General features: G+C 40.6%; 1 protein-coding gene across 9 annotated transcripts in view; it reads left to right on the top strand.

The window, feature by feature from the left end:
• Window positions 1–20,954, top strand: part of PLCH1 (phospholipase C eta 1) — a 218,128-nt gene that overhangs the window by 22,915 nt on the left and 174,259 nt on the right. For 7 of the 9 annotated variants that reach the window (XM_053903692.1, XM_053903691.1, XM_019440131.2 and 4 more), the window contains exon 2: window positions 9,136–9,252. In XM_053903692.1, the coding sequence (XP_053759667.1) occupies window positions 9,174–9,252 (79 nt within the window). In that variant the 5' untranslated portion in view covers window positions 9,136–9,173. Of the gene's footprint in view, window positions 1–4,636; window positions 4,784–6,915; window positions 6,985–9,135; window positions 9,253–20,954 lie in introns of those variants that run through there. The other 2 variants (XM_053903685.1, XM_053903686.1) reach the window with 2 other exon arrangements.

Raw genomic sequence — 20,954 nt, forward strand, 5'->3', positions numbered from 1 at the left:
AGAGAGGGAGACAGAGGATCTGAAGCAGGCTCTGCACTGACAGGCTAACAGCGGCGAGCCCGATGTGGGGCTCAAACTCACAAACCACAAGATCATGACCTGAGCTGAAGTTGGACGCTTAACAGACAGCCACCCAGGAGCGCCAAGAGTATACTTATCTTGATGAGCCCTGAGTAATATATGAAATTGTTCAATCACTATATTGTACACCCATAACAAATTTAACATTGTATGTTAACTGTACTGGAGTTAAAAAAAATTATGTATGTGTAAGAGTGTGTGTGTGTGTGTGTGTGTGTGTGTGTAGTGTTCCCTCCACCTTGCAAGTTCTCTCTCAAAGATTTTGTCTTTTGATTCCTTTAGCACAATGTTAGAACTCTGGTTTCCATGTATAAACTTGAATAATTTATCTTTTATTAAGCCATTCAAATGACTTGAATAGATTTGTAGTGTTTCATAAAACTCATGTTAAAGCACTGATACGGGTTTGCCACACATTTAAAAAATGCTGAGGTTTGAGGTGGGGCACCTGGGTGGCTCAGTCAGTTAAGCCTTACGACTCTTGATTTCCGCTCAGGTCATGATCTCACAGTGCATGAGTTTGAGCCCTGCATAGGGCTCTGTTCGGACAGTGCGGAGCCTGCTTGGGATAGTCTCTCTCCCTCTCTCTCAAAATAAATAAACTAAAGAAAAAAAGAAGAATGATTAAAACAAGACAACCAAGAAAAACCACTAAGGGAATTCGAAAGCTAAAGAGAAAGTTTCAGGTTTTGCTGTGCTTCATACACCTTCAAAGGGTGTGAGGGGGTCCTTTGCTACCAGAACAAAGGACTTAAATGCAGTGTTACCTCTAAGGAAATCCCAAGAAAATACAGAATTCTATTTTGAAACTCAGGACCAGTTAAAAACAACTTGCCCAAGGTCTCCCCTGAGTCATTGTTAGAGATGAAACTAGACTAGAGAGCTCATAACTGCCAGGTGGGTTGTCTTTACATTTTGCTTTGCTGACAGGTTTCACCTGTCAAGATCCTTTGGCTGCAAGTGATAGCTCAACTCCATGTGGCTTAAACAAAGCTAAACAAAAAAGGGAATGTACTGGCTCATTTAACTAAAAAGTGGGGGGATGGATCCAATAGGACTTAGTTTCTTTCCGTTCTTCTGGGTTGGATTACACAGATTGTACCTTTGTAGGGACAAGATGGCTGCCAGGAACTTTAGGTTTTGAGGGCTCACAACTTTAAGTCTAACAGAAAAGTTTCTTTTCTCCAACAGTTCAAACAGAAATCTATGCCTGACTCTCGGTGGTCTGAAAAGATGTGCACCTCCTGTACTGTGTCCTGGAGGGTGCAGGTCTCTGATTTGACAGGCCTAAACCACATGCCCACCTGGGTCAGGGGATAAGCTGACATTAGCTAAGTCTATGGACATAAAGGAGTTTCCTAGAGGAAAGCCAGAGGAAGGAGGGTTGGGTACGACAACCAGCAGATGCCTGCCACTCTGGAGCTTTTCCTGAGGGGACTTTAGTTCAGTTGAGTACTTGTTTGTATGAAGGATTTCTTTTTAATTTGGAGGGTGCTAAAAGCAATCCCCCTCCCCCCTTTTTAAAATTTAAAGTCTAGTCAGTTAATGTGTAGTGCAATATTGGTTTCAGGAGTAGAATTCACTGATTCGTCACTTATAACACCCAATGCTCATCACAACACCTGCCTTCCTTACTTGGTACCCATCTAGCCCATCCCCTACCCACCTCCCTCCATCAACCCTCAGTTTGTTCCCTATGGTTGAATCTCTTGTGGTTTGTTTCATCTCTTCTCTCCCCTCCTCCCTTCCCATGTGTTCATCTGTTTTATTTCTTAAATTCCACATATGAGTGAAATCATATGGTATTTGTCTTTCTACAATTGACTTATTTAGCTTAGCCTAATACATTCTAGCTCCATCCATGTCATTGCATGGCAAGATTCCATTCTTTTTTTTTTTTTTAACATTTATTTATTTTTGAGAGAGAGCATGAGCAGGGGAGGGGCAGAGAGAGGGAGACACAGAATCCAAAGCAGGCTGTAGGCTCTGAGCTGTCAGCACAGAGCCTGATGTGGGGGTTGAACCCATGAACTGTGAGATCATGACTTGAACTGAAGTTGCACACTTAACTGACTGAGCCACCCAGGTGCCCCAAGATTTCATTCTTTTTGATGGCCGAGTAATATTCCAGTGTATAGTAAAACCTTGGATTATGAGTAACTTGTTCTGTGGGTGTTCCACAAGATGAACAAACATTTCTTTCTTTAAAAAAAATTTTTTTTTAACGTTTATTTATTATTGAAAGACAGAGAGAGGCAGAGCGTGAGCAGGGGAGGGGCAGAGAGAGAGGGAGACACAGAATCTGAAACAGGCTCCAGACTCTGAGCTGTCAGCACAGAGCCCGACACTGGGCTTGAACTCATAAACCACGAGATCATGACCTGAGCTGAGATCATGACCTGAGCCGAAGTCAATGCTTAACCAACTGAGCCACCCGCTTGCCCCGATGAGCAAACATTTCTAATAAATTTTAACTCAATAAACGAGTGATGTCTTGCAATACAATTTGTATGTGATGCTGGATGTCACATGATCACAACTGAGCCAATGGTTCTTAAAATTTACTTTGATATAGAAGTGCTTTGAATTATAGGCATGTTTCCGGAATGAATTATGCTCAAAAAACCAAGGTTTATGTATTTTTATATTTACCATATCTAAAAGCATTTTTAAACATCTTTGCTTTTTACTGAAAATACTTCCTGCTTTTCTTAAGGGATCAATCCTAGGAGCACCTGGGTGGCTCAGTCGGTTGAGTGTCAGACTTCGGCTCAGGTCATGAACTCGCCGTCTGTAAGTTCGAGCCCTGTGCTGACAGCTCAGAGCCTGGAGCCTGCTTCTGATTCTTTGTCTCCCTCTCTCTCTGCCCCCACCCCTGCTTGCACTCTGTGTCTCTCTCTGTGTCTCAAAAAGAAACAGTAAACAAAATTAAAAAAAAAAAAAGGTGTCATCCTAGAATTTCTGTTTTCTTTGTTGGTGGTGTCCTGCTATAGTTTTCTGATTGTCCTATGGTTTGACATTGGCAGTTTTAGTCATGAACCTACAGATGAAATGGCAAAAATGAATAAATGTAGAATGATTATAAAAGATACTAATCATAAAGCAAACTTAGGAGTATTTAAACTTTGTGAATGTTTATCAGTGCCTCTGATACATGTATCCTCTCTGCATGCTTGTATGGCTTCTTTGATTTCTTATGGCTGCCTTATTTCTTATTGAGTTTTTGGATTGTGGGGGTCTTTGAGTAGAGTTGATTACAATTTCTTTCTCAAGTTACATTTATCTTGTAGAAATATATTTATTGATATGGCTAGAGTAAGTTACTAAGTAAGAAAAGTAGACTACAAAACAGTAGGATCTGATTTGTGTTTTAAAAAAAGAAAATAGGCCACAGTGTCCATGGCAGCTGTCTCTGGGTGGTGAGTGATATCACTATGTATGTTTTTTGAGCTTTTCTATGTGTTTAAAGCTCTAAAAATGGATAAAAACAGTTAAAGATAAATGCATTTATACAGCATTTCCTATAACTTTACCATCCACTAAAAAAAAAAAAATTATTAACCTTGTTCTGCAGGCAGAATCTGAAGCCAGTTTTAATAACAGTTACTTCCCTATACAATGTTTCTTAGTCATTGTAAGTTATTAATTTTGTGAATCATTGCAAGGATTGGGGATCTGTATGTTCTATTAAAGAGTTCTAAATGTAACATATACATTCCATAAACTTCTTAGGAGGTGGAGTGAACATTTTGTAAGTCCCAAAAGAAAGGTGAATCAGTTTATTTTTTATTTATTTTTTTAATGTTTATTTATTTTTGAGACAGAGAGAGAGACAGAGCATGAACAGGGGAGGGTCAGAGAGAGAGGGAGACACAGAATCTGAAACAGGCTCTGGGCTCCGAGCTGTCAGCACAGAGCCCAATGCAGGGCTTGAACCCACGGACCGCGAGATCATGACCTGGGCTGAAGTTGGATGCTCAACCGACTGAGCCACCAAGGCGCCCCAAGTTGAATCAGTTTTTAAACATCTTTTGCTTTTGCTTGAAAATCGACCAAACAATTTCAAATTGAGTACATGGTGCAGTGAAGTACATCTCTGATGTAATCTAAATTGTTATTTTTTTGAAAAATCAATGAAAGTATATTTTAGTAGATATTTTCACATATTGTGTTCACAAAAATGGGACCATGAAACACTCAAGAGATCCTTGCTTTGAGACTCCTGAGGCTGGGTTTCCTGCCAGCTTTATCTAACAGCTATGCTATTCTGCAAATTATTCATCCTTTCTGGGCCTCAGATTTTTTTTCTGGCTTCAACATGAGAGGTTTATCTTAGCTGATTTCTAAGGTTTCTTTCAGTTGCTTCCCCTTAGTGAGCACTTGGCCCTGGGATCTTTTAAATCTGATCTAAACCAAGATTGAGTTTGTTGCACAACTCTCTCTTTCTCTGCCCCAGCCCTACTAACTCCATTATCTCCATCTCCATCATCTCTAGATTTTTAAATCATTTGCTCTGATTCTAGAGGCCAGAGTGAGCCCTTTCTTCCTTCAGTCTTCAACAAGTAGGAATCCAGGAAATGGGGCATATAAGGAAGGCATCGTTAATGTTTACTAAGGGCCTGCAGTGTGCATTGCCCAGGTCGGGCACCCAGTGGCAGCTTACAGTCTTCTATCCTTCAGCAGCAAGCAGATGCCAGGAGAGGTAAGATGTGTAAGCAATTAACCAAAGTAAGGAGGCTTACAGCCTGGAAGCTATAGGGTTCAATTACTTAGACTTTTGTGCTCTAGCTCAACCGTGTATATTCTCTGAGCCTCTTCTTCCTAAAAACACCCACCCAGAAGAGTTTCTTCAAGGAGGAGAGATAATACACGTGAAGAATGATTTTTAGCTTTGGATGCACTTTGAAATCACCTGTGGAGTGATACCTAAGTCCCACCCCTAGAGATTCTGATATAATTGGTCTAGGGTGTGGCCTGGGATCTGGGATTCTAAGGTTTCCCAAGAGATTGATTCTAATGTGTAGTCAAGGTTGAGACCCTATGATGTAAATAAAGCCTTATCACAGGAACTGTGATAAGGTACTCAATAACTGGTACTTAGTAAGTGGTGCAGCCACTCTGGAAAACAGTGTGGAGTTTCCTCAAAAAATTAAAAGCAGCATTACCCTACAGCCCAGTAATTGCACTACTAGGAAGTTATCCAAAGGATACAGCAGTGCTGATTCGAAGGGACACATGCACCCCAATGTTTATAGCAGAGCTATCAACAATAGCCAAATTATGGAAAGAGCCCAAATGTCCATCAACTGATGAATGGATAAAGAAGATGTGGTAGATATATACAATGGAATACTACTCGGTGATGAAAAGGAATGAAATCTTGCCATCTGCAACAACATGAAATGAACTGGAGGGTATTATGCTAAATTAAGCCAGTCAGAAAAAGACAGATACCATGATTTCACTCATATGTGGAATTTGAGAAACTGAACAGACAACAATAGGGGAAGGGGAGGGAAGTGACAGAAAAATAAGATAAAAACAGAGAAGGAGGCAAACCATAAGAGACTCTTAAATACAGAGAACAAACTGAGGGTTGATGGGGGTGGGTAAAATGGGTGATGGGCATTGAGGAGGGCACTTGTTGGGATGAACACTGGGTGTTATATGTAAGTGATGAATCACTGGAATCTACTCCTGAAGCCAAGACTATACTATATGTTAGCTAACTTGAAAATTAAAAAAAAATTTTTTTTTTTTTGGTACGTAGTAGGTACTCAACAACTGGTAGCTAGGATTATGGCAGTTCAGTGTCTGAGAGAGTTTCAGGTAAATTGGAGGAGGAGATCCTGGGGGTATTTCAGGAAAACAGTGTTTTTTTTAACCAGCCCTTAAAGAAAAGGGCAGTGATTATAGTGTGAGTAAAAAGATCAAGTTGGAAAGATGGGTCCGTAGAGGACTGGTGATCAAATATCTCTATTACATACATCTGTGGGAATTTGTATTTCTGTCCTCAAAGAGTTGAAGGTCTCAGTCCTCACTGAATGTATCTGAGGATGTTACCTATATTCATTATATATTGCTGTATGATAAATTACCCAAATCTTAGTGTCTTAAGGCAACAATAATTATTAGCTTTCATTGTTATTGTGGGTCAGAAATATAGATGGGGTACAGAGGAGATGGCTTGTCTCTGTACCTCTGTCTCTGGGGCTTCATCTAGAATACTTGAAGGGGTTAGAATGGTCAATAGATTCATTGATGTTGGCTGTTGGCTGAGGGCCTAGCTGGTGCTGTCAGTTGGAACACTCATATCTGGGCTTCCTTACAACATGGTGCCTTGGTTCTCAGGGTGAACATTCTGAGAGCCAAGGCAGAAGCTGTATCCTTTTTATGATGTAGTTTTGGAACCAATTACACAGCATCAATTACAGCTGAGTTTGCTAGAAATGAATCACTGAATGCAGGCCATATTCAAAGGAAGGCGAATTAGATTCTACCATTTGAAGAGAGGGAGAAATGTACAAGAATTTATAGGACATATTTAAAAACCACCAAAAAATTAATTTAAAAAAATAAAAAAAATCAAAACCACTGCATTACGTAACAGTCTAGTTCTTTATAGCCTGTCATGGCTAGAATCTTGGGCTTGGAATCTGAAGATATGATTTCAAATCCCACCGCCACCTTTTCCTAGCAGCATGGGTGAATCACTTGTGCTAACACCCTCTTCTTTCCTTCTTTCATCTGGTTAAGAGGACGCCAAGTGAGAGTCAGGTATGTGCATGTGTTTTGCTAACTATATACAAATGCACATTGTTCTTTCACCTTCAGATGCCTCTAAACTTCCTTGGATTGAGGATGAATAGGGCAAAAGAATGACACAGGAAACCACAAAATCAAGTGAGTAAGGAAAAATTAGCATCAATACAGACAGGATTCTCTTTAATTCCATGTACCTCAAAATATTTCTAATATGAATAAACAATACATTTTTTTAAGAAAATGGGTACTACTGATAATCCTAAAAGTTATTTCCAGTTCTTTCAAAGTGGTATTATTAAAATATAAATGTCTTTGGGGGCACCTGGGTGGCTTAGTTGGTTAAGCATCTGACTCTTGATTTAGGCTCAGGTCATGATCTCACAGTTCATGGGTTCGAGCCCTGCATCAGGCTCTGTGCTGATGGTGCAGAGTTTGCTTAGGATCCTGTCTCTCCCCCTCTCTCTTTGTCCCTCCCCTGTTTGTGCTCTCTCTCTCAAAATAAATAAATAAATTTAAGTAAAATTTCATGTATGTATTGTATATATACATACATATGTAAATACATAGGAAAAGAACTGGAATGATACACACCAAACAAAGGTGTTTATTCCAAGAGAGGGATGTGAAATGAGGGAAGCGGGGTTTTTTAAATTTTGAAAAATTTTTGATGAATTTGTGTTGACATTAAAAAAATTAATAAATGCATACAAACACATTATTTATATAACTAAAGTATTTATTTAATGCTTATTTTGAGAGAGTGAGCATGTGAGTGGAGGAGGGGCAAAGAGAGAGAGCGAGAGAGAATCCCAAGCAGGCTCCACACTATCAGCACAGAGCCCGATGTGAGCTCTCACACAAATCGTGAGATCATGACCTGAGCTGTAATCAAAAGTCAGACGGTTAACCAACTGTGCTACCCAGGCACCCCTAAAAATAGTTTTTAAGAGGAGAGCTCTTTGTAGTATTCACTTGGATTGGAGGAGGACATTGTCTCCAATAATCAGTTGTTTTCTGTCATATTTTACAATGGGATCCACAGGTGGTTTTAGCTTGGAGTGGTGGGACTCATCTTCAGCCTGAGGGAGTAGGGGCGGCACGCAGCCAGACTTAGCCAGGTGGGGATAAGGCAGGAAGTAGGCGTTGAGGCATGGAGCCAGAAGAAAGGATAGGTAGGAGTCAGATAAGATTGCTATTAGAGAGGGTTAAGAATGGGCCTTTGAGCCAAGGAGAAGTTTTAGGGACTTTCACCAGTTGTTCCATTGATGAATAGACAAAGCTCTGATGACTTATTTTTTTCACTGGGTGGCTGACTTCATCCTGGAGTATCTTTACAAAACTCTAGATTGTTCTACTAGGACAGATAACAAATTGTTTCCCACCTGTGGGTTTTCCTTCATGCCAGCCCTGCTTGGTGTTGCCTGGCCTTATTCTGTGACCAGAAAAGAAGCTGGAATTCTGAAAAGTTGCTTTAGCCAAATCCTGTGAACAAAGGGGGCCTTGTTCAGGGTTATGCACATCAGCTTTTGGAGGAGTTTAATTCATCAGCTCAAATCTCTGCTTTTCAAGCCCTTGCTCCAGTTAGCATTGTGTTTCTCTGTGGAGGGGAAAGCCTCACGTGGGGGCAGGCAACACTGCTTGTTCACCCTGCTTGAGGCCTGTGCCCAGCTCTACTTACACCAATAAGTTCAGTGTGGGTTGATCCAGACCTTAATGGTACTGAATGCACCACCAGTGAATCCCAAAGGAGGCAGGCTTTGTTACTGTGTTTAGCTTATCCATTGCTCCATGGACACTGTTAATTTCTAAGATTTCTGTGGATTGATTGCATAGTCTACAGAGTGGTACTGACACAAAATTCACCAACTGGTAATGACAGTCACCCTCCTGTTACTCACCTCCCTCCTGCAGATGAAATTTCCTGAGAAGTTACCAGCATTGGCTGGGTTGAGTCCTGGTCAAATATGGGCAAGGCCTAGAGCCCATAAACTAGTCCTGAAACTTATTCCCAAATGGTAGATTTATTTTCCCTTGAGACAGCAATAACTTTGCACCCTGAAAAGTGCTATTTGAAAAAGCTCCCGTTTTCGTGCGTTAAATGATGTTCTACCCTCTGGGAAGGCTTGTGGGAAATTTCTCAGGACGTACGGGACTCTGCTTCCATGTGTGGAGAAGTTGTGTGCTGCATGTGTTGCCTCATAATGCTGGGTAACTGATGCATTGTGTTACCGGGGTGAGCGTGTGGCTGCCATTTTCTTCATTTTTGTCTCATTCTGTGTCCCTTGACAGCAATTTGGTTTTGATGCTGTGCCAGAAATCTTCTGACAATGAGCTACTGGAACTTGGAGAAAAGAAACTGTGTGCAGTACCGCAGGCATTTTCTGGTGGACAACAGTGTGTTTCACGGTGAGCTGCCTTTTATGTTTATGGAGTTGGATCTTTTATTTTGTTTCCGACAGCACTTTTATTCCAGCACTCTGGATGCAAATATGGCGTCATTGTTGGGTTGAATCAAGAGCTTGAGTTAACTTGTTGAGGGATGATTTGCCTGAGAAGCTCCAGTGGACTTACTCCCTACAGGTGTAGGCAATGTGCCCATCTCAATAACCATAATGCTGTTATCACTTTTTTCTTTACAAATTAGTTTATATCAGTGCCTTTCCTCTTTTATGCTGCCAACTCCAGTAATACCTCTTTCTGATGTTTGAAATTCTGGGAGGCTAGACACATAGTAAGTGTTCAGTTAATATATGTGGATCACCAGTCCGTGCTCCTTACCAGCGTGGTGTGTGTCACACTCTCAGGCCACCTATAAAAATAGAACAGAGCCATTCACAGCACTTGCTTATCAGGATCAGGATTACTGCAGCCACAAGTCGGAGAGTAATCAATATTAGTCATTTTCCTGGCAAACTAAGATGAATTGCCTTTACCCTGCTGGTGCGTTTGTTTTGTGATATATAGTCAGGGATAAGCTCTGTCAATCCTGCTATCAGGATACCCTTGAGGGAAATTTATTTAAGAGTCAAAGATTTCCATGTGGCCAGTATTTTGGGAGTAATCTTCATCAAAAGCCAGGGGCATCGTAGAGGGTAGAGAGAAGTTTCCCAGGGATCAGAATGCTGTTTGTATAACATCCTGTAATCTAAATCTAGGCTGCCTTCAACTTACCAAGTTTAGTTTTTCTTCCCCTACTCGATGACAGACTTATGCTTTTTTATTGCTTTCAGTTTAAGATAAACTTAGCTTACTTACTTCAGAGGTTATTAAAGTACTTCGGAGGTTACAATGCTTGTTTCACATTTATTATGCTACCTTACTATAGGACTATACGAGGTAAGTAGTACTTTATTTTACATGTCAAGAAAGAGATGAAATGACTGGCCCAAGTTGATCTAGTTAATTATTAGCAAGGTCAGAAGTAAAATTCCTGCCTCCACCTTTCCAGACTGGCTCTCCTGGCCTTGCAGTGGTGAATGCGGGGCCCTTAGCAAAGGAGACAGGGGAGCTGTGACCTTATACAGTGACCGGGACACTGAGTTCTGCTTTGTTTTTCTGTGACCTTCATCTAAGGGTTCCGTTCACTGCTTCAGCATTTGCTGTGGGGTATTTTCTGTCACAATTTTCTTACAGGTAATAAAAAAAAAAAGAATAAATATGATAACTGAAGCACCACAAGAGTTAGAAGAACTAGCTTTATTTTTTCAAGTTTTATTTTGTGCCCGATCAGACAAAGTTTAGAGTTAAATGCCGCCAGACAGTATTTTAGAATGCCTTTGTCCAGAGATCTCAAAGGCTATAACAATTTAAAACAATTTTCTATGTATTTTTATAGTTGTATTACCACTTCGTGTATTACAGTATTGCAGATACTTACTGAGGGCTTGATGAACATGGTCATACTTAATTCTTCGGACAACTTTGTAATAATTATTATTCATCCCATTTTATAACTAGGAAACAGGCTTGGGGAAAATTGTGAAGTGGTGATCTTTCAAACTCTGATCTTTCTAACTCCAAAACACCATTATTTCTTTTCTTCCAGGCTGCAGTCGCCATTTCAGTAGAGAAATGAGCACTCAGAGGCTTAAGTTCCATTCAGCAGTATCTGCTCTGCTATTAACTAGCATTTTGATGATCTGGGGCAAATGATATAATCCTTCAAGATCTCCCTTCTGTCCCCTGTGAAATGAACATGCTGGTCTTGATTTTCAGTTTCTTTCTAGTTCTAATATCTGGGATTCTACTGAAGTATTTCTGAGAATAAAAAAAAATTGCTGTATTTTGTGAGCTACCTTTCCCACTAAACATGAGATACACAAGGGGGCAGTAGAATACTTAAAATAAGAATTGGTTCCTTACATTTAAGAATTCCTCTTTTGAAAGGATTTAGGGATCTTAGATCTACCCAAGATTAAAAAGATTAAGGCCAGTTAGAATTATGATTCTGTTCATTTATAATAAAGCAGTAGCTTTAAGTGTTTCTGATAGTGTAAAGTATCATTTTGGATTTCTCTGCGTAAGGATATTTATCAGGAAAGAATCATGCCTCTACTCTTCCTCTTTACCTCTGTGAACATGAATATCTGTTAAGACATGAACTTCTTTAACTTAATGGAGAGTTGTGAGGAGTTTTTGTATATTTTAAGGCAAGGGACCACTAATGATAGTATCTTTGTAGAGGATTTCAGAACATCTCTGAGAGAAGAGAGATGGCAGGACATGTTGAGTCAAAAATACCAGATTTCTTTTGGAAGGGGCTTCTGGAATATGGGATGAGTAGTTGGATGCTTTTTGCTTAATAGCTTGGCTTCACATGGTCTATGTTGATAGTTCTCCTCATGTAACCAAATCATTCAAAACAAAAGGAAACAAAATCTCTTCCATTATAAACAGAAAAGAACCACTTCCTCTGCAAGATACTCGACTTCTAGACTGTATAGACTTGGCTGTGCAAATTGTGCTGGCCAGACACTTTACATACAGATTTACATGGTGGTCAGGAGAAAAGAGCTACATTAGAATGAGAACTATATGAGCTACAATGCTCAACAAAAGTAAAAATAAAAAATGTAACATTCGTATACTGCTTCACAGTTCATAAAGCATATTCATAGTCTCATTTTCTGAGTATGGAGGTAGTATGTTCTCATTGGAAACAATTTGGAGGGTTACCTACAATCCCACAGCCCAAAGAGAAACACTGTTAATAGTCTGTTTCTGTCCAGTGTTTTATCTTCTCTTTTCTCTGCAACAATCCTGATGGTAGGAATGAATATCTGGAAAAGTTAGGAAATGGTGTATATTGGCTGACAAAAATGACCTGGTTGAACTGACATAATTCTATGTTCAGTGATGAGAGGGGTCCTGATAGGAATTATAAAAAGCTGTTTTTGTATTTCTCACTCATCTGTCCTTTGCCCAGATTTCTAGGGAATCTATTGAATCTAAAGGGTTTGTATACCTATTAAAGATGCCCCAGTAGCTGAGGTTTTTCTGTACTTGGCTTTTATGCACCTGATGTTTGAAATAGAAAAAAAAACAAAACAAAACTTGGCAAAGAATGATTTGTGTAATATGAATCTTATTTCTTTCTAATTTAAAAAATTAAAAAAAATTTAATTTAAAAAATTAAAAAAATTTTTAATTTAAAAAATTAAAATTTTAAAAATTTTTTAACGTTTATTTATTTTTGAGACAGAGAGAGACAGAGCATGAACGGGGAAGGGTCAGAGAGAGGGAGACACAGAATCTGAAACAGGCTCCAGGCTCCGAGCTGTCAGCACAGAGCCCGACGCGGGGCTCGAACTCACGGACCGCGAGATCACGACCTGAGCTGAAGTCGGACGCCTAACTGACTGAGCCACCCAGGCGCCCCTAAAAAAATTTTAATTTAAAAAATTAAAAAAAATTTTTAATTCTTGAGAGAGACACAGCATGAGTGGGGGGTGGGGGGGGTGAGCAGACTGAGAGAGGGACACAGAATCCAAAGCAGGCTCCAGGCTGTGAGCTGTCAGCACAGAGCCGGATGTGGGGCTCCAACTCACCAGCCGCCAGATCATGACCTGAGCCGAAGTCAGATGCTCAACTGATGGAGCCGCCCAGGCATCCCTGTATGAATCTGATTTTAATAGGTTCTAGTTTTATTAATTATTCTTACTTGAAAATTACACTCTCAGCTGTTTCTCTTGGTTGCAACGAATTATAGCTTTTTTTTTTTTTTTTTTTTCCTGACCTGGGACAGATTCTTAAACCAATAATCAGTGTATTTGCAATTAATATATATAATTTTTATGCACATAAGTTTTTTCCCACACATTTGAGTTCCTTAATAGAATAAATTTAGAGGTGACTTAACTTTTGTTTTCATGAACTGCTAATTATAATTGTGATGTTGGAAAGAATTATTAATTGCTTTCATTTTAGTTATGTTATCACCCCAACTTATAATGAATGAAGTTTATTTCTGTTGCTATCATGTTTTATAAATGTTTCTGAATGATCATCACAAATCTAGAGTAGAAAGGTTGTTTTTTTTTTAAGTTTCTTTATTTCTGAGAGAGAGAGAGAGAGAGAGAGAGAGAGAGAGAGGATGAGTGGGGGAGGAGCAGAGAGAGGGAGACACAGAATCCAAAGCAGGCTCCAGGCTCTGAGCTGTCAGCACAGAGCCTGATGTGGGGCTCAAACTCGCGAACTGTGAGATCATGACCTGAACCGAAGTTGGACGCTCAACCCACTGAGCCACCCGGGTGCCCCTAGAGTAGGAAGGTTTTAAACCGAATTATGAGTCGTCTTCCTACCTAGATAAAGTGAAGAATAGTTCTCTTATTAAATGTGGAATTTGTCTTTTCAAAAATTGCTCTCTATGTACTTTTACTTTGCCTCAAGAAACCTTCTAATACAACTAATTAATTTAATTAATTTAATGAATTAATTTTATGTATTATTAATTTTATCATTAATTTAATGTTTATCTAACCTCCCTTCCTGGCCAGAGGCCTACTCAGTAAGTTTAAAAACTTAACTACCAGTTTATGAAAGAAAGTAAGCTGGGATGGGATCCTGGAGATTAGCTCTGTTTCCAGTTTCACTACCAACTTGTGTTGTGTTTGTCACCTAGGGGATCCTCAGTTTCTCTCTCTTTCTAAAATGAGGGTTTTGCCAGATTGCAAAGTTCCCTCTAGCAGTAACGCTTGAGGTCTCTGTGTAGTCAGGCATCAGAAAGTGTGTATGGTGAATGAGAGCATCCTATAGGCCAGGATGTGGGAAGGAAAGTCTGGCAAGATCCTGATTAAGAGGCGGTAAGAATCTCTTTTGACTGCTAACTCTGTAGTTAGCTTTGTACTGGCAGAAACTTACATTTCCCTTCAGGGAGAACGGATGTGTGTGCATGTGTGTGTGTGCATGTGCTGGGCTCATGAGTTCCTCCTAACCATGGAGAGACCACTACTTAGGACAGATAAGCAAGCTTTCAGGACAGACATCATTATATTAAAAAAAGAAGAGTGGAGAAGTTCCCTCCCCCTACACTGGCATTCCATCTTTTCTGGAAAAAGAAGGAAGAATGCCAGATCCTACCTGCTGTATATAAAAGGAGAATGAAATTATGCAGAAGTGAATTAGGGTTCTCATTAATTAGGCCATTTTATTAACAGGTTATGACTTCAGCAGCCTGCCTGCTTTAGGGAGGTGGGGACATCACTAGATTTTATATTAGTGTCATTACTGAGCTAAAGCCTAGCTTTTCCATCCGAGGATTGTATAAACATGTTCTAGGTCCAGAAAATACCAGTGCACATAGAATTACTATTAATGCAGTGACAGTCAAGATTTTGTGAGCATCATTAAAATCGAAAGTATGATCTCTTGGAGGCACCTGGATGGCTCCGTTGGTAGAGCATGTGACTCTTGATCTTGGGGTCATGAGTTTGAGTCCCACGTTGGGCACAGAGATTACTTAAAAAAAGAAGTATTGTCTCTTGGAGACTTACACTGCATGCAAAAAATATCAAACACAAGTTGAGAGAAAGGGTGGGAATAAACGAAGGTTGGCCAAATGGGAGAAAATGTATTGAGTTCTAAATTTTATAAATTGCAATAGAAGTAATTCTGGAAGTAGATCCTCTTTAGCCCTCTCCTCAAGTCTCCCCTTCCCCTCCCTCACCCCCTGTCCCCAAAGGATCTGCCATTATGGCAGAAAGCATCGAATGAAGCATTCTTTCAGGTGTATGATGTTCTGGTGCACCTTGCAAATATGCCAGAGGCAGTGAAGGCTTAGGCAAAGGCAGGCATGGCCTGTCTTGTAGGGGCCTTGTATAGGGTCATGGCACTCTGTAGGGCCAGCCCTCCAGCTGGGTCACTTTGGGTGAGTTGTTCCCTGTGGGATAGACTTTCCATGCCAGCAAAATGCTGTGATTTAGGACAAATGACTTCTAAATGTCTAAGTGCTTGGTTTAAAAAGATTTTTTTTAATGTTTATTTATTTTTGAGAGAGAGGCAGGCTGCAAGCGGGGGAGGGGCAGGGAGAGAGGGAGACACAGAATCCAAAGCAGGCTCCAGGCTCTGGGCTGTCAGCACAGAGCCCAATGCGGGGCTTGAACCCATGAACTGCGAGATGATGACCTGAGCCGAAGTCAGATGCTTAACCAACTGAACCACCCAGGCGCCCTAGTGCTTGGTTTTTTAAAAAAAAAGTATTTTATTTTTGGGGCACCTGGGTGGCTCAGTCGGTTAAGCGTCTGACTAGTTTTGGCTCAGGTCATGATCTCATGAGCCCTGCACTGGGCTCTGTGCTGAGAGCGAGAGCTTGCTTGGGATTCTCTCTCTCCCTCTCTCTTTGCCCCTCCCCCACTCATGTCATCTCTGTCTCTCTCAAAAATAAATAAACTTAAAAATTTTTGTTTTATTTTATTTTTAACCTCTCCTCATCCCACTTTCAAACAGAGGTTAATTGGAGAATTTGCTGTGAATTAACTGACCAAATTGATTTATGCACTTTCCTCCTTCTGTGGTCTGAGACAGATTACAGCCAGCCTTACAAAAGTGGATACTTATATATTAGTTATAACACAAAGGAAATAACCTTTAATATGAGCTGGTATGAAACAGACTTACTCTATAGCTTTTTGGAAACGTGATGTTTCTTCATTTCCTAGACTTAGAAAAAATTCTCAATGAAAGCCTCAATGAAATGCTATTTATTTTATATTTTAAAATTGCAAGTTAATTTCTTTTTTTATCTTCCTCCACGATGGGCATTTCATCTGTAGCTGGTTTATTGAGTATTCTAAAATTAGTGTAGCATTTATAAGAAATTATTTAATCTTTCCCCAATTAGTATTTTTAAAAGTACTCTTTGCAACATCTTGGGCAGGTTCTATTACTTTCTTGGCTATTTTTTGATTACTGAGGGTCTGATCTAATTTAAAACATTAATCTCAAACTCCTTTAAGCCCCATCTCCTCCCTGACCCCCAGCACAGGCTTGAGCTGCCTGTTGGGGGCTGATGGTGGAGGTTCATGTGGCTCTGCTGTACTTCTTCCCCTTGAAGAGGAATTCGGACTTTCCTCCTCAGGTTTTGGTACAAGGAAGAGAGATGGGGAAGCAAAGTTCTTCAAGCCCACACCTGGGCATCTGTTTGTATGTCCATGGTGGTGAGGTGATCAAGACCTGCTCTTGGTCCATCTTCCGTGCATGTTTAATTTCACTTGGCCCCTCACCAGGGACTCTTCAGAGAGGGCCTGCTGTCTCCCTCCAGCCCCCCTCATTCTCTGTTCCTAATTGCTTCTGGCTGAGGCATGGCTTCCCTTCCCCTGAGGACACTTGGGCAACTGTCCGGCCCTACTTGTCTCTTATCTCCATGTTTCTTCATGAGGAGTTGTGTGCAGACTGCTGTGGGCTTTGTAGGATGGGAAGGGGTATACAGCCGCTGTCTGCTCTTCCCAGCCTTACTGCCTGTTGTCTGTTTTGTCTCTTCTCACACTGTTATAGGGGTGAGTCCCACAAGCCTGAAGAAACCTCTGAATCATTCTTTGCTGGCTCTTCCCCTTCTTGTCTCTGGCAGTGAGGGGTGCTTCCTCTGATTTCACTCCTCAGAGTGCTGTCCTGCCCTTCAGGCTCTAGGCTGTACACATAATAGGGGATCAGGTAATGTGACTTTGATTGGGTGGAATCCTATCCCCCTAACCCCTGACAGTTTCCTCTGACCCCTCCAGAGCCACTCTGATTCTTGTCCACACTAGCTCGAATTAGGGTGACTTCATTTCCCCAAAGGTACTGGTGGTTTTCATTGTGCTTGCTTTGCTCAAGTTTATGTAGCTGGATTGATCAGAACCAAGCAGTGATCTAGATTTACAAAAATCCACGCTGAGATGTCTCAGCCTCTTTTCCCTATTTGGGAATCTAATGGGGAGATTTTCCTGGGTAACCGAGTTCACAGTGATCTCTTTCTTGTCATGCTTTCTATGTCGAGGCCACTCACATTCTGTAATGACAGAGGGGATGAAAAGATCTGAGTCGAGTGCAAAGTGGCAAACTGAAGGTCTGGATATTTGGGAAGCCTAGGTTGGTGAGAAGTAACAATGTTCAGTCTTTGAAGCGTTAGCTTCAGCTGCTAGGAGCCACAAGCCTGTTGCAGTTAAGTGAGATCCGTGGCAGGTCTTTCCTGTTGGACCTTCGAGTTCCTTCTCTTAAACCATGGTCATTGGCTGTCCAACCAAGCAGAAAGGCCCATGATTGTTTTACTCCTTTATGCTTGGGAGTACCAATCTTCTGATTACTAAATTAGAAAGAAGAAATAACATGTCTAATAAACAGTCACCGTTTCCTTCAGATTTGCAGACTTCTCACATTGTAAATGGTTGCTCATGAGAATTATTTCCCCTTAGACCTGTGTTACAAATTTAAGCCTTTGTTCTTTAAGCTGCATTTCCATAATTATAATTAATTTTCCCCTGCTCTCTCATTTTCCCAATTGTCTTTTCCTCCTCTGTGCCTAATGTATGCACAGAGATTGATGGGAGGATGAAATGTCTTTCCGTGAGTAGATTCAGGGTTGTTTCAGGGCAATGTAATTATTTAATTTAGTTGCACAAAAGATCCAGGTTTTTTTTTTTTCTTGGACCACAGTAATAGTTATTAGTGATTGCATTTGTAGTCACGATACCATTCTATTTTGCAGCTATGAAAACAGAGGTTAAGAATTGCAGTTTGGGGACACCTGGGTGGCTCAGTCAGTTGAGTGGCCAACTCTTGATTTCAACTCAGGTCATGTTCCCAGGGTCGTGGGATCAAGCCCCACATCAGGTTCCGTGCTGAACTTGGAGCCTGCTTGAGATTTTCTCTGTCTCTGTCTCTCTGTCTCTGCCCCTCTGCCACGCTCTCTCGCTCACTCTAAAATAATAAATAAAAAATTGTAGTTTGTTCTTTTGTATTGTGTAAATGAAAAGTCATCCCAATAGACCTTTGATACTTTATGTATTACCTTAGGGCTCATTTCGCTCAGCAAGCATGTCTGAGGTTATTACAAGTGCAAACTCTTGGTGTCAAAGGATATTCAGATCTCATATTTAAGGCTCGTGGCTTAGTGTGGAGTGGTTTCACCCTTCCGCAGCTTCAGCTCCCGTCCACATGCCGGTAACTCCCAACGGTGCACCCTGGTTTAGACTGCCCTTCGGTGCTCCATACCCAGATGTCCACCCTCTCAGCTGACACTCTGCTGATGCCGTCCGGGCCCTCAGACTCACGTCTGCAGCAGAACTCCCCTGTCCCACTGGTACCAGTTGGCCTCGCCAGCCTCAACTTGCTCTTCCCCTCCTTCATTATGCCCTGGCTGTGTGGAGTTTTGCATTCCATGCTCACAAAACTCACTCCTTCACTTGTCCAGCTTTCAACTCCTTCAGATCCCAGAGTAAAGGTCCTTTCTGCAGAGAAGCCTTTTCTGACTTCCCAGACTAGGTCAGGCTCCTGTTTTAGGCTCTCCTGTCGCTCTGCACTGCTGACTCACTGTGTCATCCCTGTGGTAATACAATAGTTTCATGAAAACCAGTTTAATTTCTGTCCGCCCCATTCCTTCTAAGTTCCAGGAGAATAGAGACTTTTCTGACTTCTATCTCTGGTACGTTGTACAGTACGTTGCATATATTATAGTAGGTGCTCAGTAAAATACTGCGGAGTGAATTCACTCAACAGGGGAGATAAGAACCACCTACTGTTTCATTATTTTTGCACTCTGAGCTAAGCTTTTTATCTTTGTGCTGTGGAATGCATCAGTTCTCTGGCTGCAGACCCTCTTCTTTCCTTCACTCATGCTTTTGCCTTAGAAAACAAAGCAATACCCATAAACCATTCCTTCCTGAGACTGAGAAGGAAAAGGCCACTTCTGCTGAGAATCCGAGTGTGCTTTAGAAGAGATTATTACAGATGTGTAATGGCTTGAAGTGGAAAAGGACAAACCCATTTCTTTAAAAGAATTTTAGACTTTTTGAATTCATTTAAGACTACCCTCCAGAATTTCCATGTTGGTCATATGTGTGTTTATTTTATTCAACTCTGAATATGGAGGTTTCACTCATTAAAATAACACTATCAGCAAAACCTGTTTAATTGCGGTATTTTGCATACTGTTAAAATTCTCTGCTTCTTGTGTCTGAAAAATGTTCATTCCACAGAAGTGAGTGTTGTGTGTGGGCTAATTCTTACCCCAGAGAGCATAGAACAGACCTGCACCAAAACAAAAGCACCAGTTTTCTCTGTAAAAGAGGAGGATAGGAGGCCTGGGGGTACATGAGAAGAATAATCAAACAGAACAGGATTTCTTTAAAACTTTAGCAGATGTACTTTATTTCAGATTTACAAACAAGAAGAATGGTCAGCACCTAGGTCTTTCATCTAAGAATCTCAAGCAATATAAGAGTATAATTCTGACTACCAAGTAGCAAAGTCACTCAGAAATAACACTGACCTGAGTAAGATAAATGCAGAGTTTGTGAAAACATTTTTTGTCCAATTTTGTTTTGCCTATTTTATAACTGGGTCAGAATATGTGACAGTGTTCTTAGACTTTTTCATATTTAACTATAAAAGATGGTGACTTATGTCCAATTAAAAGGGAGAACAGTGAACACATTTATTATTTAGTGTCTATTTTTATTCCTTGCCAACCTGAAATTGAACATCGATGCATATTCACAAATGACCATTCTTTGAAATTACACCAAGGTATTGTGCTTTTAAGCTAGCAGGAGCTTACTGCTAGATGTGGAGACTTGTATTAATTAACTCTTAAAGCCACTGGTTCCCAGCCTTGGCTGCACGTTGGAGTCACCTGGGGATATAAAACTGTTGTGTGTCCCACTCCGAGATTCTCATCTAATTGGTCTGGGGTGTGTCCAGGATGTGGGGGAATTTTTAGAACTCCCCGGGAGATGCCAATGGGCAGCCAATTAGATTCTGGTGGATTGAAAACCCCGGACTTAAGGTGGCAGATACAGAGCTATAGAATTCATGAATTTGATAATGGTTATTTTCTATGATAGCCTGTATTGTACTAAATCATAGAAGTATGGGAAGAGGGGACATCTAATAAGAAGGATATGGACACAAATAGTGTGAATATTGAGGAAGAGGGAAAATGTAGAAGGGTCATTTATGCTTGGGATTTGTGGATGCTGGTTTCCTTAAAATTTTTTTTTTCTCCATTTTATTTTTCTGGTGATAGCAATGCAGCCTCACTGTAAAAAGAAGTTGGAGAGTATAGAAAAGATCAAAGAAACAGAAAACAGTAATCTTAGTATGTGTTTTATTTATTTATTTATGTATTTATTTATTTAAAGCAAGCTCTACGTCCAGTGTGGGGCTTGAACTTAAAATCCTGAGATCAAGAGTTGCATGCTGTACCAAGTAAGCCAGCCAGCCACCCCTTAGTATGTGTTTTAAGTCACCCCTCAGTGTGTTTTAAGTCTCTGCTTTCTTAAAATGATTGAAAAACCAAAGATTAAGTAGCAATTCTCAACTCTGGTTATACATTAGAATCTAAAAAATATTGATGCTTGGGGTCTAGTTCAGTCCAGTAAAATAATCTCTTGGGTGTGGGACCCAGATATCTTAAT

This window comes from Panthera pardus, unplaced genomic scaffold (assembly GCF_024362965.1).
Source record: "Panthera pardus isolate Hobbes unplaced genomic scaffold, ASM2436296v1 HiC_scaffold_16, whole genome shotgun sequence".
In the NCBI taxonomy this organism is placed as follows: Eukaryota; Metazoa; Chordata; class Mammalia; order Carnivora; family Felidae; genus Panthera; species Panthera pardus.